The sequence below is a fragment of the Psammomys obesus genome, unplaced genomic scaffold (assembly GCF_907164565.1).
Source record: "Psammomys obesus unplaced genomic scaffold, mPsaObe1.curated_primary_1811, whole genome shotgun sequence".
Taxonomy (NCBI): domain Eukaryota; kingdom Metazoa; phylum Chordata; class Mammalia; order Rodentia; family Muridae; genus Psammomys; species Psammomys obesus.
In genome coordinates this window covers 15,570,367-15,589,198 of record NW_026585504.1, presented here as the reverse complement: position 1 = coordinate 15,589,198, position 18,832 = coordinate 15,570,367, and the positions used below count along the sequence as shown (strand labels likewise).

The 18,832-nt window shown below is 46.9% G+C and overlaps 1 protein-coding gene across 2 annotated transcripts in view; it reads right to left on the bottom strand.

Moving 5' to 3' along the window:
* Positions 1-15,430, bottom strand: part of Pla2g4e (phospholipase A2 group IVE) — a 59,024-nt gene extending 43,594 nt beyond the window's left edge. Inside the window, exon 1 of one of the 2 annotated variants that reach the window (XM_055592246.1) lies at positions 14,628-15,430. In XM_055592246.1, coding sequence (XP_055448221.1) covers positions 14,628-14,804 — 177 coding nt within the window. In that variant the 5' untranslated portion in view covers positions 14,805-15,430. The remainder of the gene's footprint in view (positions 1-14,627) is intronic. The other variant, XM_055592408.1, reaches the window with a different exon arrangement.
* Positions 15,431-18,832: the final 3,402 nt, after the last annotated feature.

Genomic DNA, 18,832 nt, shown 5'->3' with positions numbered 1-18,832 from the left:
GTTGGGCCACATATGAGGAGTTCAAGAGAGTGCTCGGAGAGCTTGGCCAAAGGGGATAAAGAGGCTTCCCAGAGGAGGAAGCATGTGAGGAGGGGGAAGGGCATTATTGGCTGAAGTAGCAAAGGCTAGGTTTGGAGAGTAGATTAAACACTCAGCTAGGGAGACAAAGAGTCAGGGGTCCCTGGTGTCTGGTGTCGGCAGTGTGACTCCTTGAAGGGTTTTGAGCAGATAATGTTTAAGAAAAGAGCAGGTTTGAAGCCGGGTCTGGTGGTGTGTGCCTGTAATCCCAGAACTGCGGGGCAGAGGGAGCCAGGCAGGAAATGATGCTACTCAAAGCCAATCAAGACACATGCAAGCACAGGCAAGAGCGCCTGCATACATACGTACACATACATGCACACATGACACATAGACACAAACGTGGACAAATACAAAGAGAAAGAGAGCAGGTCCCTCAAAGGACAAGTGACCGTCACCTCTGTGCGGCCTAGGTGAACAGGAAGGTAGGCAAGCCTCTTTCACCAGCCAGTGTGGCTCCATGGGGTGAGTCATGGCCTGCCAAAGGTCCATGGGTCATCAAAATCGTTTCTATTTGTAGGGCATGGCCTCTTGCCTAGCTCTCCAGATGCGATGGTTTCTAGGACATCTTTTGTCCCAGGCTCTGGCTGCCGGCCTGGACCTGTGCAACAGGGCTCTGGAGTGGGCCCTTCGGAAGGGCAAGGATTTGGAGAAGGACCTGTGTCAGAGGGAGAGGTGGGAGGCTGGTAGGTGCCATTCATTGTTTTCCACATTGCCTCTGGCCCTCCGCCACCTGGTCCGGGAGAGCCCTGCAACATCTGTGTTTGGATTGCATCAAAGTCCTCTGCAGGCAGCCCTTCCCCAGGTTGCCATTCACCTGCTTCCCGTCACCACAGGCCGGATGCAACTGTCCCAGAGTTTCATAGAAATGGAATTATTCAGTTTGCGTTTTTGTGCCTGGCTCCTTCTGTCTAGGTTTTTGAAACGTGCTGGTATTGCTATGTATAACACATTCATGTTTTGTTTTGTTTTGTTTTCATTGCTATGTAGTATTCAACTATAAACATTTCAGTTTATTTACCCATCAGTTGAAGGGCAAAGCTGTTTCTAGTGAGTAGCAGTTAGGAATAAAGCTACTAGACATATCTGTGCGCAGATTTTAATGCAAGACTAAACTTTGGTTTACCTGGTTACACACTTTGGGGGTGGAGTGGCAAGGTCTGATGGGTGTTTTTAGTGATACCATATCTGGACTTATGTGAGAATTTCAACCTAACGGAGCACCCTTACCCCTGCTTGATTCTCCCTCCTTTTTCTCACTCACTCCCCTCTCCACTTTCTCCCTTTTGCTTGTTTCTGCCTCCTCCAGCCCCCCCTCCCCCGTCTCTCCTGTCAAGTTCCCGGGTAACTCCCTAGAGCAGTGGTTCTCAATCTTCCTAATGCTGCGACACTTTAATAAAGTTATTTTTGTTTCTACTTCATAATTGTAGTTTGCTACTGTTATGAATCATGTAAACATCTGTATTTTATTTTATTTTTTTAATATCTGTGTTTTCTGATAGTCCTAGGTGACCCCTGTGAAAGGGTCATTCAACCTCCAAAGGTTAAGAACTGCAGTACTAGGCTTTGCATCCTTAAGAAACAAAGAGCATCTCTTGAAGAGAGGTATTGTTGAAGCATTGGCTAGCATTTAGAAATCAATAGATCAAGTCTCCCCAAATTCTGAGGGCAGATGACTTTGAGACTATGTGGGTACACTTATTGAAAGTAGAATTTATGTGCGATATCAGCATAAATATCAAAATAAAAATTATTCTGACTTGCAAAGTCTCCAGAATTATCACCTACACTAGTTTTTTGAGGAATTATATATATATATAAAAGATGGCTCAGTGTCTGAGAACACTGACCTTTCCAGAGGACCCGAGTTTGGTTCTTAGCATTTTTATCACGTGGCTCGTGATCACCTGTGACTCCAGCTCTAGGGCACACACCACCCTCTTCTGACCTCTTCAGACACCGAATTCACACACACAAAACTTCAAATACCCATAAATAAAACATAATTAAACAAAATCTCTTATGAAAGATTTCTTGGGGAAAAAGTTTTAGATGGATATAAAAAACAGAAGATGCAATACATAAGAAAGGGCATCATTAAAATGTGTACTTGGATCGTAATATTGATGATGCAGATTGCTTAAAAACTGAGAAAGACCTTGTAGAATTCTTAATGGTACTATTATTTTAAAGATTTGGATGAGACAATGAAGAGAAGTTAAAAGAAGGCAAAGCTTTAAAATTATGCTACAGTTAACTATTAAATATTTCTATAAAACAGATTTACAAATGAACTACAACAACAAAACTCGCCAAGAATTGGCATATAACTTCTAACACCACTGATAGACATAAAATTTAGAAGGAAAAAATAGTTCAATGGAGCAGAAAAATTAATACAAAAAAAATGAAACAAGAAAGCAATGCAAAAAGAGAGTATTTGAATAGTCGGAATAAGCCCAGATCCATCTGTGATGGCGATCTTCACTGCCCAGTTGACTAGATTTGGACGCAGCTCAAGGCCCACCTCAGAGGAGGTTAGCTGAGGAAGAATGACCACCCTCGATGTGGGTGGCGTTGTGTCATTGGTTCGGGTCTTGGTGTGAAGACAAAAGAAAAGAGGGAGCCGACTGGGCACAAGCATTTCCCTCTCTGCTTTGTGACTGTGGGTACCCTGTTGTCAGCCGCCTCACACTCCACACTGGAGAGCCTCAAAGGCTTGTGCCAGGAGGCCACCAGGTAGTGGAGGGGAGGTCAGCCCTTCTGTCCTGCTGCATGGCTAAGTTGATGTGATATTCCCATCCTAAATCACTGCATTTGCATGCACAGATTAGTGTTTCTACTAGATTTGGTCGGAGAGGTCCCCCTCACACCCCCGACCTCATGCTGCCAGTGGGCAGTGATAACTGAGCAGATTCGTAACTGGTCGCGGGGATGAGACTGAGTGACTGTTGGGTGCTCAGCCACGAGCAGGACTTCTCTATCCCTCCCTCAGAGGCTCAGGGAACTTCCTGGAAGATGGAGCAGAGAAGAGTCCAAAAGTTGGAAGAAAGGTGGAGGATTGGTAGGGAATGCCTACTTCCGGGCATGGCGTGGCCACTGCGCTCTTAAACTCACAAGATTCGTACAGGACTGGGCTCGTCAAGCCCCTGCAATGGCAAGAAGGGGAGCTCTCGGGACTCTGCCCTTCCCTGGGGATTTCTGTGCAGCTAATATTTGCTAGGGGAGTGAGGCACATTTTCTTCAACAGTGTAGACACGGGTAGGGTGCCCACCCTCCTGCAAGCAGCCATCGCTCGTTCCTATAAGCAATTCTAATGAGGCTCACTAGGTCTCTCTCTCCCCCTCTCTCATACACATGCTCATGCGTGCACACACACACACAGTTCCTAGTGGCAACTCACACAACCTTCTCATAGAAGAGCAGTGCCGGTTGATCACAACAGAAACAGTGCTGTGTGGTGCTGTCCTGTCTCCAACAGTAGGTCTAAAGGACAACTTCTAGTTCCCATATTTTTCTCATCTTCTTCCTTTTCCTTTTCTTCCTCCTCCTCTTCTTCCTCTTGGTTTGTCCAAGCAAGGTTTCTCTGTATGTAGTCCTGGCTATCCTGGAACTCACTTTCTAGACCAGGCTGGCCTAGGACTCCAACATCCCTCTGCCTCTTCCTCCCAAGTGCTGGGATTAAAGGCATGCACCACCACGCCAGGCTCCAGTTCCCATTTCTTAAAAACTTTTTACAGAGCCTTGCGTTGCTGTCTAGGAAATGGGACTGTCACGCTGGAAAGGCTGCATGTCGCCACACTTGTCATAGCTTGGAGTTGACTCAGCTTTACCAGTCTCCCCATAAAAATACCAGTCATGGGAATGGAAAATCTTGGACAACCCCCAGAGGATCGAACCACCAGTTATACACTCTCAACTGACCTAAACCGATCTCTAGGAAGCGGGAGACTCTCTTGCCTTAGGTCATTTCTGTTTTCCATGAAATTGTGAGATAAAATGCAGTGTGCTTGTTAGCCAGGTGTGGCCGTTCAAACTCACCATCTCTTACCCCAGTGGCTCTCAACCTTCCTCATGCTGTGACCTTCCAATACAGCTCCTCATGAGGTGACCCCCCCCCAACCATAAAATGTTTTCGTGGCTACTTCGTCACTGTGAACTTCCTACGGTTATAAACTGTAATGTAGGTATCTGTGTTTTCTGACGGTCTGAGGCGGCGCTGTGAGAGGACCCTTGGACCCTTCTCCGAAGAGTTGGGACCCACAAGTTGAGAACCAGTGCCCTAGACTAACGACAGATACGGAAGAGCGGCTGAGTTGGCTCTAGTGGCACAGTGAGGTCTTGTAGAATGATGAGTGCCACCTGCTGCAAGCCCCTCAGCCTCTGCCCAGCCTCCATCTTTCCTTCGTCTGTGGTGACTTTGGGCTTTAGGCTGTACTAAGCTAAAGCCAGGGGCAGACCCTGATGCTCTGTGGGAAGGGCTTTGTGACTAAGGCCACTCCAGCAGCAGTCAAGGCAGTAAGATCAACACCTGGGTGAAGCCACAGGTGCAGCGGACAATACAAGGGCACTTTTTATTTGCTTAACCTTCCTCAGATTTGGCCTCTTGTGTTGAAACAGTTCTGACACCCTCGGCCGCCCCTTCTGTGGCAGGTCTCCACTTTGGTTTCTGTGGGAAGGGAGCTAAGAAATGAAGATGTGCTGGTGTGTGTGTGTGTGTGTGTGTGTGTGTGTGTGTGTGTGTGTGTGTGTGTGTTTTCTCCCTTGATTCCTCCCCTCATCAGGATCTGCTCAGGTTTCTCCTGTGTCCCTAACTCTGTCACCCCCGACCTGTTACACTGGCAAAGGGAAGGCCTCTCCGGGTGGGCATGTGAATTGCCACATTTCCACATTGGTGTTTGTGTCTGTGGAGAGAGGGGATGCACTGTTGCTCCTCATCAGGGTGGAGGAAAGGGCAAAGAAGAGTCTGAGGCAGGAGCAGCAGAGGGGACAAAGGAAGGCATGGGTAGCAGTGAAGCCACAGAAAATGAAGTCATGACCTGAGCTAGTTCAGATATGACTCCCCAAATGCCCCAGAAATACGTGTAATTGTTACGTGTTGAATAAAATGTATATACATTTAAAATTAAACAAACATTTCAAAAAAATTCACAGATGATCTCAACAGGTGGCCTTCGGGATGCCTTTTTACCCCAAAGAGATAAGGCAGGGAAAGGGCACGGAGAGGGCAGGCAGAGGGCAGAGAGAGGAGGCAGAGGCTGACCTGCTTCTCTGCCCCTAAAAAAGCCTGCCCCACCTGTGTGTGTACCTTCTAATATGAGTCCCTCCTTTTCAAATGTATTAAGCAATGATATGCAAAGTTCCCAGCACTTGGGAAGCAGAGGCCATTGAATCTCTGTGAGTCCAAAGCCACTCGGGCTACATAGTAAATTCTAGACCAGCTAAAGGACACCTAAGACCCTGCAGAGACAGACAGACAGACAGACAGACAGAGACAGAGAGGGAGAGACAGAGAAAAACTAAAAGAGAGAATATTCCATATAAACTATGAAAAATTTACAGAAACCTTGTAGAAAGCTGTATGGCTCCTCACAGACACAAACACTCAGAAAATAAAGACGTCATATGCTTGAGGGGAAAAAATAATACTGTAACATCTTTCTAAGTCAATTCATACATTTAACACAATCTAATTTCCAACAAAAAGTTTGGGGAGTGCTGGTTCAAAAGATTCTAAAATTTATGCTGAAGAGCAAAAATGGAAAAAAGCAACAACAATTCAGTGAACTTCTAAAATGGATACAATTAGAGATAGAAAAAAATCTAATAACAATTCTGTTAACTCTAGTAAACATATTTTAAAGTATTTAAAGCCTAGAGAGTCAGAAAGCCAACCCACTGGAGTTTGTAAAGGAAATTTACGTGTGAAAACTATGGCTTTCCATTTCACTGTTCCCGTTTTGCCACTTAAGGAAAAAGAAGTTAAAAGTATATCCCATCTTCAACTGGTTGTTATTTTAATCATCGTTAATGAGGAGGTAAGATATGAAACTGAGGTGAAGCTAGGTAGAACATATCTATAATCCCAGGGAGTCAGGACTCTGAGGTCATCCTCAGCTATTTAGCGAGTCTGAGATCAGCCTAGGTTATATGGGACTCTCTTGAAAAGGGGGGGTGGGGTGGAAGGGGTCTAGAGAAATGGCTCAGGGTTAAAAGCACCGGATGCTCTCCCAGAGGACCTGGGTTTGATTCCCAGCACCCACACGGCAGCTCCCTGCTGTCCGTAACTCCAGTTTCAGGGGATCTGGACCTGAACGGACACGCATGCAGGTGTGTCTGGTGCCGTGGGAGATCAGAAGATGTTATTGAATCCCCTGGAACAACGGTTGCAAAGTGTTGTGAGTAGCCATGTTGGTGCTGGGATTCGAACCTGGGTCATCTTAACCAGTGAGCCATCTCTCCAGATGCCTCCAAGGCTGAAGCATCCCACAGCCGCCTCCCACACTCAAGGGTAACGTACAAAGAAAACCCGAGACACAATGAAGTGACAGAAGCCGATAATTCTGACTGTACACATACTAAGCTTCTCTATGCTGAGACAACCATACAGAACAAGACCAAGCTGTAAAAACATTTGTCAAGAGACTGGGTGTGGTAGTACGCTCTTGTAAACCTCGCACTCTGGAAACAGGTGGATCTCTGAATTTGAGGCCAGCCTGGGCTACACGGTGAGACCCTGACTCATAAAAAAAATAAATAAATAAACAAAAAACGAAAGAGGTAAAATTTACGATGATTAATTTTCCCAGTAAACAAAAAAACTCTTCAAGATAAATACTAAAAAGCAGACAAATAGAAAGATTCAAAAGAAAGGGTGGGGTAAGAGCTCTGTCAGTGAAGAACCGGCCTTAAAAACAGGAGGGCTTGAGCTTAATACCTAGAACCCACATTTTAAAAAAAAAGCCACATATGATAGGAGTACTTGTAATCCCAGCCTGGGGAGGTGGACACAGGCAGATCCTTGGGGGCTCACTGACCAATGAGACAGACCTTGGCTTAGAAAAACAAAGTGGAGGGCATCTCGGGGCTATTACCTAAAGTTCTGCTCTGACATTCATACAAACATTTTTGGGCCTTGATACACACCCCCATACACACACACACACACACATGCCCACACACATATACATGCTTACACACACACAGGCAGAAAGACTGAAGAGAGATTGGCTGCCTACTAGAATGGTCTGGAGCTATTGAAAACAATGCTGTTGTTGTTTTTTTTCTTGGCTTCTTGATGACCCGAGCCACAGGATCAGTTCAAGACCAGCCTGGAAAATGTAATCAAACTGTTTGAAAATAAAAGTGAGAAGAGGTCTGGGGCAAATCTCAGTGATAGAGGGTCTGCCTGGCATGGATGAATTGAATCCCTATACTGAAAACAAAAACAAACAACATCCAGATGAACCATCTGGGAACAATAAAAACTGGAACTGTGTCAGAAGAACTTGCCTAGGAGATCCTGAGAAGTTTCCTGTGCTTGGAAACTTCTCAGCATGGAGGCTGGCCTTTTAGCTGGACAATCTATAGGAGGCCTCTTAGCAATTCTGTTACTCTCTTGCCATGCCTGGGCTTCTTAGGGCAAGTGTAATGTTAGAGCAGCTTGCTGCACCTGTGGGAGAGGCCTTGGATGCTTTGTGTGGCAAACAGTAATTGTAGATATTTCATCAGTTAGCAAGGACGGGAAAGGGCAGGGCCAACCTAGCCCAGAGAAGGAGTTACCTGGGGAAGACAGACCTCTGAGCCCCTGTAAGTGAGGATCTGGGGGTGGCCTTTCTCAGGTTTAGCTCTACCCTTTGCCCAGCATCTCTCACTTGCTGGCCTCACATCCTCACAAGTGGCACAAATGATATCTAGGGCACACCTGCAGTGTGGAGGTGGAGGATGCCAAAAAACAAACCAGAGATACCTCCGACCTAAAGCCTGTGACAACAAGAAAGCCTGCGACAACAAAAACTACTTCACAGATGGCTGGAGGGACAAAATCCTCACCCACAAACAGAAAGAAGAGTACATTTGGTACCTAGCTAGGTAGCATTAGGCAATCATTTTCTCTGATTCATTTTTTTTTTTCCTGTGTGCAAAACTAGGTCAATAATATTTCTTTCACAGGCTAGATGTAAAGATACAGACTCACCTGTCCTCTCATGTGTGTCTCTCTGTCTCTGTCTGTCTCTCTGTCTGTTACACACACACACACACACACACACACACACACACACACACACTGGTTATGCAGAGCCTGGCATATAACAAATCGTAATACCATGTAGCGATTGAAGGCTTTACTATTTTTTTTTCCTACAGGACAAATTAAAGAAAGAAACTAATTGTAAGAGTATATGAACGAACGACAAGGAACCTAATGCTTAGGTGGGTTCTAGATCTTAGGGAAAGCTTTGATCATTGACAGCAGAGACATTTGAATGCCTCACCAGTGCTTGGGAATATATTATAGATTCCAGATCTCAAAACTGATGTGATAACTGTGTCTCGAGGTGAAACAGGCTCAGGAGATAAAGAATAAATAAACATCAGCCGTTAATACTGTGCAAGTGTGAAGCAGGAGAACGGGATGCCAAGAGGGTCATTAACAGGGCTGACCTGGCTCTGGCTAAGGGAGGAGTTGGGGCCTCCCAGAGCAGGTAGCCTTTATGGTGCAGCTAGAAGATTAGAACCTGGCTTTGTGGTGGATGCAGAGAAGAGCCTCCCAGACAGAGGCTGCATCACGTGAACTGAGAGGCAGGAAAGGCTGGCGGGCTTAGGAAATGGACAGCTGTGTCTGAGTAAGGAGGTGAGAAGTTATCCGCAAGGTGGGTCAGACATGACTTTGAACACCGTGGTTAAAAAAATTTGCATTTTATCATAAGGGACGGATGCCATTGCAAAGTATTAAGCATGAGATGATGTAAGAGTCCTCTGCCTAGGGGCAGTACAGGCGTGGCAGGATGAGGAGCAGAAGAAGAGTTGTAAGTGGCTCAGCTAGAGAACAAAAATGATGGCTCAGGCCAGGGTGAAGGATCATGAAAGCAGTGGGTTTCAAGGCTGTCTGAGAAGAACCTCCTAGATACAGTGATGGAGTGGCCAGGAGTATGAGGTTGAAGGTACCCATTAGGCTTCAGTGACCTGGTATGACACAGAGGGATAGTCCTGAAGAGAACTTCCTCAGGTACCAAAATGGGAATTGATTGAGTGAGTAAGGCCTGAGCTGGACCTTGACCTTCAGAAAGCTGTCGAGGACAGACTTAGACTCCAAAAGGGTAGCCAGCAGAACCCGGAAAAAGAGGTGGAATGAACTTGCCTCACTGTGCGTAGGTGGCCCAGAGTAGGGCAAGCCCTGCCAGGAGGGAAGGGTGTGAGCTGTGGACCACAGGGTGTGAACCTTGAAGGGTGAGAACTGAGGCGTGCAGATAGGAACTTTGATGTGGGAGATAGTGGGAAGGTGGGAACCTCTCTGGACAGAAGCTGGCCAACCAGGTGTCTGCTGAGGAAGGTGTGAAACCCCAGCAAGCAGCCCTGGGGTTTCAGCTTCCTGAAAGTACCTCTGGACCACCTGTCTGTGCTCGGGGAGACAGCAGCCTGTGCTGGGATGCTTAGAGAAAAGATCTCTTGGCTCCCAACACACTTCCTCGTTGGCTCGTTCCAACCTCGTTGTCTGTTTTATCTTTTTCATTCTACTTGTTCATGTCGTTGGCTTTATTTGGGGGCAGGTCTCGCTGCATGACAGAGGCTGATCTTCAGCTCCGGCTAGTCCTGCTTCTGCCTCCCAAGTGGCAATACTGTTAGGAAAACACCACTGCAGACCCAGCCTTCCATCTCTTTTGATTATCTTTCTGCAGCTGGGTGTCTGATGGTAGACATCAGGAGAAAGCAGAGGTCTGCCTCTTCGGTCTCGGCCCTATCCTTTGCATATGTCACCCTGTGCCATAGCTTTAAAGGCCTTTTTTAATTTGCGGGGCTAGTGATGCAAGCCAGTTGGGGGAGGGCTTGCCTCGAATGTGGGGAAACCCCGGATTTGGCCTTCAGCAACTCGTAGATTGGGTATAGTAGTCTGTAACCTCAGCACTTGGGAGGGATAAGCAAGACGATCATGAGTTCAAGGATACCCTCAGCTACATAGCAAGTTCAGTGCCAGCCTGGAATGCATGAAATCCTGTCTCAAAATAAAAAAAAAATTGTATTCTGCTTCATGTACCCACACAGATGATCTCCTTACCGATTTCCCAGCTTGTCGATTGTCTACCTGACGTTTCAGTCTGAAGGTATCTCAGATTGTACCAGAGTACATGTAGGCCGCATGAGGGCGGGAGCTTGCGTGACCTGCTCAGTGCAGTCTCCCTCTCCTAAAACAATCGAGGCAAATGGTAGAAGCTCAATAAATATTTGTTCAATGAGTGACGTGCTTCTTGGCTTTCTCAGGAGACTGTGGCAAAGCCTAGGAAGAGTTACCCAAGAACACAGGGCAGGGAATGTAACCCCAAGGAGCAAGGCCCAGTCAGCCTGACGAGCTGGTATTTCCTGGAGGCAATATGCTGTCCAGAAAGAAGAACTCACGTGGGCGGTTCTAGACAGAACCCTCTGAAAGCCAAAACAGAGTACTGACAAGAACCATTTGAGTCTACCACTTGAGAATTAGTAAGCTGTTCCTTCAAAGGCTGCCATGTGACTGTAACCAAGGACTCTCCTCACAGCACAGGCGCTCACATCTCCCCAGTCACGCAGAGCCAGCTGAAGCTTCGGCCATCTGACCTCTAGACATTTCACAAAGGCCTCAGTGGATGGCCACCTAACCAGTCTCTGAGAAATATCATGGAAGCTGACAATTCACTATAGTCAAATACTGGTAATACCTACGTGCACCCTGTGAATATTAAACAGCTGGCAGGATTCTAATTATGAAGCTCCAGGGATATAGCTCAGTGGTAGAGCACTTCTCTGCCATTTCTGATGCCATGGGTTTGATTTCTACCACCACGCCCAGAAACACAAAAATGTGGTCATGACCTTTAGCCTTTAATCTAGAAAATATACCTTCATCTTAGTGGAAAAAAATACCCTGGGACAGATATGCCTAAATATTATAAGAATAACTATATTAACATTGTCTAAGAAAAAACTGATGGGGTGTTATTGTATTAGGTTGGATGGCTTGCGGTGGATCTGCCTCTTAGCATTTTCCAAACATTTTAAGATAACTATGAGTGATGACAACGAAGGAAATATTTGCAAATAACTAATACAGGAGTTTGAACCTTCCTAACATGAAGAAATGATAGATATCCGAGATGATAGGTACATCTACTTAAATGTTACACTCTAGCCCATAAATATATGAAGTTGCTGTGTGATAAATAATTTTGGGGTGGTTTATTTAGACTTATTTGTGTGTGTGTGTGTGTGTGTGTGTGTGTGTGTGTGTGTGTGTGTGAGTGTTTGTGTGTATAAAATGCTGGGGATTGAACCCAGGGCCCTGTGCATGCTGAATAAGTTCTCTTTTACTGAGCTATCACCCTAAACTCCAGATATATTTAAATAGTTAATTACTTTTAAAAGATTCATTTTAATTATGTGCCTGTGTGTGGGTATGTTCATACGAGTATAGAAGCCCAAAGCATCCAGAAGGGGATGTCTGTCCTTTGGAGCATTATATCCTCCTGTTCTGCATGACAGCAGGGGTTATTTTATCCGATTACTCTCCTTTGCCTGTTAGCCACCCTCCCTCCATCTTTCCTCCTTACACCCTCCTTGGGCTCTAGTACCTATTATTCTATTCTGTGGTAGTTTAATTTTCTGCGTATACAAGGTGGTTGTGACTTAAACTGGGGCCTTCCAGAGGAGCACATGTGCTATTAGCTGCTGAGCCATTTCTCCAGTCCCCCCCACACACTATATTTTTGAAAGAGATTTTAAGCCAGATGCGGTGAGGTAAAGACAGACAGATCTCTGTGGGTTTGAGAGGCCTGGTCTACACAGTGAGTTCCAGGCCAGCCAGGGTTATGTAGAGAGACCTTGAGTTTAAAAAAGTAAGAGAGAGAGAGAAAGAAACTTTAAAAGTAAATCTTAATTAAAAAATTAAACAATATTGATATAATGTATTTTGCTGTATTAATTATATATACGTGAAATGATATGATATCGTATTAATATTATGCATGAAATGATACCTATGTCCCAGATAGGTGGCCTCTCTACTATGTAGCAGACAGACAAAAAGGTAAGGGCATTGCGGGTACGTGTGGAAATGGCAAAGGTAGAAGAGAAGAAACGTAACAGTGGCCTTCCGTTGCTCCACCTCAGGTGCTGGGCACCCTCTAAGTAGCCAATCGGCTTCTTTGATCTGCTGCTCCTCCAGAGATAAGGAAACAGGAAGACCAAGAAGTCCAGGAACTTTTCTGAGGTAACAGGATGACAAAGGACAGAGCAAAGGGACGGCGTGCCATCTGACCCCCAAGCATGTACCCAGGCTCTTGCCCATTCTGATGAGGCTAATACTGAACTACTGTGCTTGCATTGCCGCCGTAACCTTTTAGCTGCACCTCTGAGGGTGAGTCAGTCAGGGGGCATAGGATGCCGGGCAGGCAAAGACAGGCCCATGACTTCTTTAACAAGGCCAAGGGGAGAAAGGCTGTCCCAGTCCCTGCCTCTCCTTTTTGCATAGCAAGAGAATGCTTACCTGGATTCCCAGACACAAATCTGGGAAGGAGGTGGCACAAGGAAGAGGAAGGAAAGACTAGCATCTAAGGAATGGGGGGAGGGGTTGGGGTAGGGGAAAAGGGAGGCTAATGTGGACAGAGAAGTTGAGGGAAATCCTGGGGCCTTTTGGCTGCTTGTCATCTGTGACTCTGGGAAGGGTCACCAGAAGGGGCCCCATACCTCCGTCCGGCTGTCACCTTAGTTTGGGGTGGAGCTGCGTCCTCATGAGGGCTGGGTTACAACATCCCTGCAACCTGAGTTGTGGGGTGTGGTAGATGCTGGGATACCTGTATGAAAGTACTACATTCTGGAAACAGACGTGATGACCCCATGGTTGGGGCACAGGATGGGTCCACCAAGCCGGGGGCTGGACAGAGGGGAGAAGAGAGACCAGCAAGGAGGTGAGGGGTCCGTGGCCTCCGCTCTCTGTGAGTGAGGCCTAGGCCAGGGCCGCTGCTGTAGAACTCAAGACAAAATGTGAATCACCATTTCTTCCCAAGTCCCTGGCAGCTGATAGAGGGAGACAGAAAACAACTGATGTTACCTAGGGACACCCTTTGGCTTTTGTACAGCCCTAAATTTATCGAATGATAGTTACTCAAGTTGTTCTCTTCCCTGCCCACTAGGCAGGGCTGTGAGAAGAACACATCAGAATGTTCCATCTAATTTCCTGTGAGCCTCGTGTGGCCACATGAATGGAACTGCCGTGGACGGTGTGTGGATGGTGTGTTGATGTGGTATGTGCCAGGCACTCTGCTAGGCCCTTCACAAGCATGGCCTTATTCTTTCTTCTCAGTATCTCCCAGGTAGAAACAAGATACCCGTTTGTCACTGTCCCTGTTCTATTGCTGTGACGAAACGCCACGGCCACAGCAACTCTTACAAGAGAAAGCATCTAATTGGAGGTTACAGTTTCGAAGGCTTAGTGCGTTATTAGCATAGCAGCGAGCATGGTGGCAGGCGTGGTAGGCATGCTGCCGGAGAAGTAGTTGAGAGCTGTCTCCTGATTCACAGGCAGAGAGAGAGAGACATACAGGCAGACAGACAGACAGAGACACTGGGCCTGGCATGGGCTTTTGAAACCTCAGAGCCACTGCCCCCAGTGACGCACTTTCTCCAACAAGTTTACACCCACTAATCCTTCTAATTCTACCAAGTAGTTCCACTCCCTGGTGTCGAAACATTCAAATGTATTTGCCTATGAGGGGCCATTCATATTCAAACCACTACACCACCCAAACTACCTGTGTGACCTTGGAAAAGTTCCTCAACAGACAGGGCTGAAGTGACTGCTGAGCAGTTCAGAGCGCTTACTGCTCTTCCAGAGGACCTGTGTTTGGACAACCACTGGGAGACCTAACTCCAGCACCAGGGGAGCTGACATCCTCTTCCGGCCTTTCGGATGACGTACACGCGTGACATACGCTTCTATAAACACACACATATACAAAGCTTTTAAAATACCTTAAAAAAAAAAAAAAACAGGCTGCCCAATAGCTCCAGGCCTAAGAGTCTCATCAAGTGCAGACATGGATCCCTGCCTAGCCGGGTGTGGGATATATAGAAGGCACTCAGGAAAATGTCACAACTCCTGCTAGCCAGATTTCTGAACACAGAGAAATAAAGACAGGTAAGGTGATTGGGGTGGGGGTGGGGCCACCTCCAGAAAAAGAAATGACCAAAACATGACCTCCAAACTGCAAGAATGCTTGTGATCTCATCCGGGGTCAGGAAAGGGGGAGGGGGAGGTCAAGTTTAAGGAGACAGGAGCCTTTCCCTTCAGAACACAGACCTACCTGAGAGCCGCAAGGAGCCGTGGGAAGTAAAGGCGGAGACGCAGCAGCATCCAGGTCCTGTGTATCTTCAAATCCATTGCATTTTCTTCCTGGCCCGCTGTCTCCTTCCCCTTGTGTGTTCTGTGGGACAAACATGCTGGTTCCCCGGCTACGGTGGCCTTCTGAGACTTGGATCATCCCAGCCGTGTCCACATCACTGGAGCGTGGGACAGACTGCCTAGAGCTGGAGGTGATTCTTAAAAGCAACGTGTCCACTTGGGGGCGTCCTCAGGGAACTTCAGGAAGGGTTTGTGAGAAAGGAATGGTGCCATCAGGTTCCTTCTCGTGGAGAAACGTCAGATGAATTATTAAGAAAGGAGGAGAGGAGGGCACAGCTTCGCTAAAGTAGCTCCTGTTTCTGGAAACATTTCAAGCGCCCTGGCCATCCCTGGTGAGAGAAAGGTTCCCCGCTGTGCAGAGGGTCAGCGGGCAGCTAGGACTGCAGCCCACACCGGGGAGGGCTTGGTGAGGGGAGACCGGCATTGCAGAGCTGCGATTCAGGCTGTCTCCAGCTCTGCCAGCAAGAGCTATTTTTAAGTGTGAAATTCAATATGTCGCAGAGAAGGGAGGGGGTAAGGTGGGGATGGCGAAGTGGGAGAGGCTATAGCAGGTCCTAGAAGGAGACTCACATTCCCGGGAAGATAAAGCCGTTGCTCAGTTGTTGCTCAGCACCCCCACATCTCTATTTTGAGCCCTGAAAACAAATACCCACCTCTAGGCTCAGAGCTGAGGGTGGAGACTGATCGTTAACCCTGCCTCTCACTTCATCTCTTCTTTGGCGTGATAAATGATATGAAGTTTTAAAGAGAATGCATCATGGTCTTGCGTTTAAAATCACAAAAACAAAAAACAAAAGCAAGCCAGGTCCTCTAGAAGAGAAGCTCGGGCTCCTGATCACTGAGGCTGAGCTGTCTCTCCAGCGCCATCTTGCAGAGCTCAAACACATCAATTGCTCAAGCTTTTCACTTCTGGAGGGTCTTGGGAAGGCAGAGCTGTGGCCAGTGCAGGGCAGTCAACAGGAATGGAAAGCTATTCCCGGAGCCAGCGTGCAGTACCAGATGTGTGGCTATAGAATTTTATTTATTTTTATTTTTATGTTTTATTTGAAGCTGAGCTGTCTTGAAGTTAAAAAGAAAGCCACAGGTAAGATCCAGAAAAAAACAAAACAAAACAAAACAAAACTCTTGATTCCAAGTGAATTTCATAATGAGAGAGGGGCTCCTGGGTGAGATTCCCTGACAAATGATAAATGAAGATGAGTAATTGAAACACTTCCTTGTGGTGTTGTCATTTCTCTAAACCTTCCCCTGATTATACTATATAGATATAGATTATACTATATAATACACATATGTATAGATATATAATGGAAAGAGAGAGAAGTAAAGAATTCCTTATATATGTATAATGGAAAGAGAGAGAAGTAAAGAATTCCTTATATATATATTTTACGTGTGTGTTGACAAGCATGTGTACATAGGGAGGCCACAGGTCAACACTGGATGTCTTTCTCAATTACCCTCCATTTGATTACTTTTTTGAGGCAGGGTCTCTCACTAAACCTAGAACTTGCTAACTCAGCTAGGCCGGCCGGCCAGCAAGTCCCTGGGATTCACCCGTCTCAGGCCTCACTCCCCAAGTGCTGGAGTTCCAGGCTACCACTGGCGCCCAGGTTTCAGTGGCTTTGGGGACCTGAGCCCAGGTCCGCATGCTTGCACGCGAAGCAGGCACTTTACCTGTAGAGCCACTTCCCCAGCCTCAGAAATAAAGATTTCTTTGGGTAAATATTTTTGAGGCTTCGTGAAGGCGAAAGGAAGCCTAGGCACTTCCATGCTCTCTGTCCCGGGGAACCTTCTGTTCCTCCAGACTATGCCCACCCCACCCGCTCAGGTAAGACCTAGAATGACAGTGGGTGGATGGGTATAGGCAGCTGACCAATTAGAGCTTAGCCATGTCTGATCTGCTGCCAGTATGTGTGATGGCCAGAGCGAGGGTAATAGGTCAAGTGTGGTGGAGGTTGGTGGAGAGCAGCACACTAGAATGGGAGGATAGAGGGGCCAGGTGCCCCTCCCTGCCTCATAGGATGCTTCTGTGATTTAACTCTTAAATAGCCTCTACAGGCTCATGCTTTGGTCACTTGTTCCCACTTGGTGACATTATTTGGGGGAGCCATGGAACCTTGAGAAGGTGGGGACTAGCTGGCTGCGGTTGCAGCAGCTATAAAACCTTTGAGGTGATTTTCGAGCTCCTGTCTCTGGCCCTAGTCTCCGCTTCCTGGTCTGACACACGTAAGGAGCCTTTATCAGGAACTTCATGACCCCTTCCCACCATGCCTTGCCTGCTATGATGGACTGACCCCTCTGGAACCGTGAGCCAAGACAAATTTTCCCTCCATGCAATTGTTCCCGCCAGGGATGGTACCCCATGATGCCACAGAGTCCCCTTTCCTCCTCCTCCCCCTTCTTTTTTAAATTTGCATTTGTTTATTATTGTGTGTGTGTGGAGGGAGACACGCAGTACATTTAAGTCTGGTTCTCTCCTTCCGCCAGGTGGGTTCTGGAGATTGCGTTCAAGGCTTGGTGGCAAGCACCTTCACCATTTGAGCCTCTTGCTCACTTTTCTCCTCATCTTCTTTCTGCCTCCAAGACCCTCTCCTTGCTTGGGTCGTTGCTCCCTGCTGTGCTTCCTGCTCCAGAGCTTTGCCACACAGGAACTATAGTGAGGGTACAAGTGGGGATAATTACAAACTTAGAATGAGGAGAGGGGACCTATCTTGTGGGCAGAGCAGAGGAGCCCAGTTGAGCCTTCGTGCTTCCAGATCTGAATCCTTTAAGAGTGCTTTTTAAAGGGGTGTCTCAAGGCCTTGTCTTGCTTACTCAGAAATTAGCTGCCAGACAAGCACTATTACACCACTCCCTAATAATTGCTCCAATGGACTTTGTGTTCATGACACTGTGACAAAACAACTGAACTCATCAAGTTATGAGGTAGAAAGGTTTCTTTGGGGTCACAGCTTCAGAGCTTTTATGGTTTCTGTTCATGGTCTTTAGGCCTGTACTAGCACAGTACATCATGACAGAAGTGTGTGCTTGGAAGAGGCAGTGCACCTCATGATGCTTGGGAAGTAGGGTGAGGTGTGCAGGAGACCAACATCCCCTTCAAGAACCCACCAGAAAAGGCCTAAGTTCTTCTACTGGGCTCTACTTCCTGTAGGTACTTCCCAAGAGCATATCAGCTTTTAACACAAGGACCTTGGGGGAACATCCACTATCCAACTACAGCCAGGCATAGTGCCTCACTCCTCTGATCCCAACATTTGGGGATCTGAGGCAGGAGGATTATGATGTCAGTGCTAACAGGAACTACACAGCAGACCTTGTCTCAAAAGAAGAGACAAGAGCAAGAAGATCCATGCTATCAAAATGCTTAAGTGAACATTTCTAGAATTATCTCTTGGCCCATTGGCTTGCTTAGTTTCATAGGATAATAGCGTTTCTAGAATTTGGAGGCCGAGGACTCATTTTACAAAGTGTTCCTTCCAGTGGTAGACATTCCATTTTAGAGAACAAGTATGAAAATATCTCCACAATAGCAGCGTGGTTTTCTAAATGGGCTATGGAAATGGTGTCGTTCAGGAAGACTCTCTTGCCTGGAATATTTGTAAGTAGCAGGGTTGGGTTTGAGACTTACTGGGGAACACTACATAGTTTCATGTGTTCCCCCAGAATGAGCTGAGACTCTGGTAAACCGGTTTGGTTTGAAAGGGCTTACAGTGGCACCCCAGGGGACAGTAGCTCCTGGCACAGGAGGGCTCTGCCCCAGCGCTCCAGTTTCAAGGAACAAAATCCATTTTACTTTGCTCCAGAGAAGGAGGTGGGGTTGCCTAAAGGTGTGGACTGTATTCCATCAGTATCTGGGCAGATCACAATCATCAGGTGCTCTTCCCAGGTCCACGTAAGCTCTAGAGGCATATCAGGACAGACAGAAAGCCAGATGCTCTGCTTTCTGTGGGTGGTGGAACCCTAATTCCACAGGGAACATGGCCCTCCCATCTGGCCATCCAGGAGATGGTGGGGGTTGTGGTGATGGGGGGATCACCCAATCTTCCTAAGCCTTCATTTCTTCTTCTTCTTCTTCTTCTTCTTCTTCTTCTTCTTCTTCTTCTT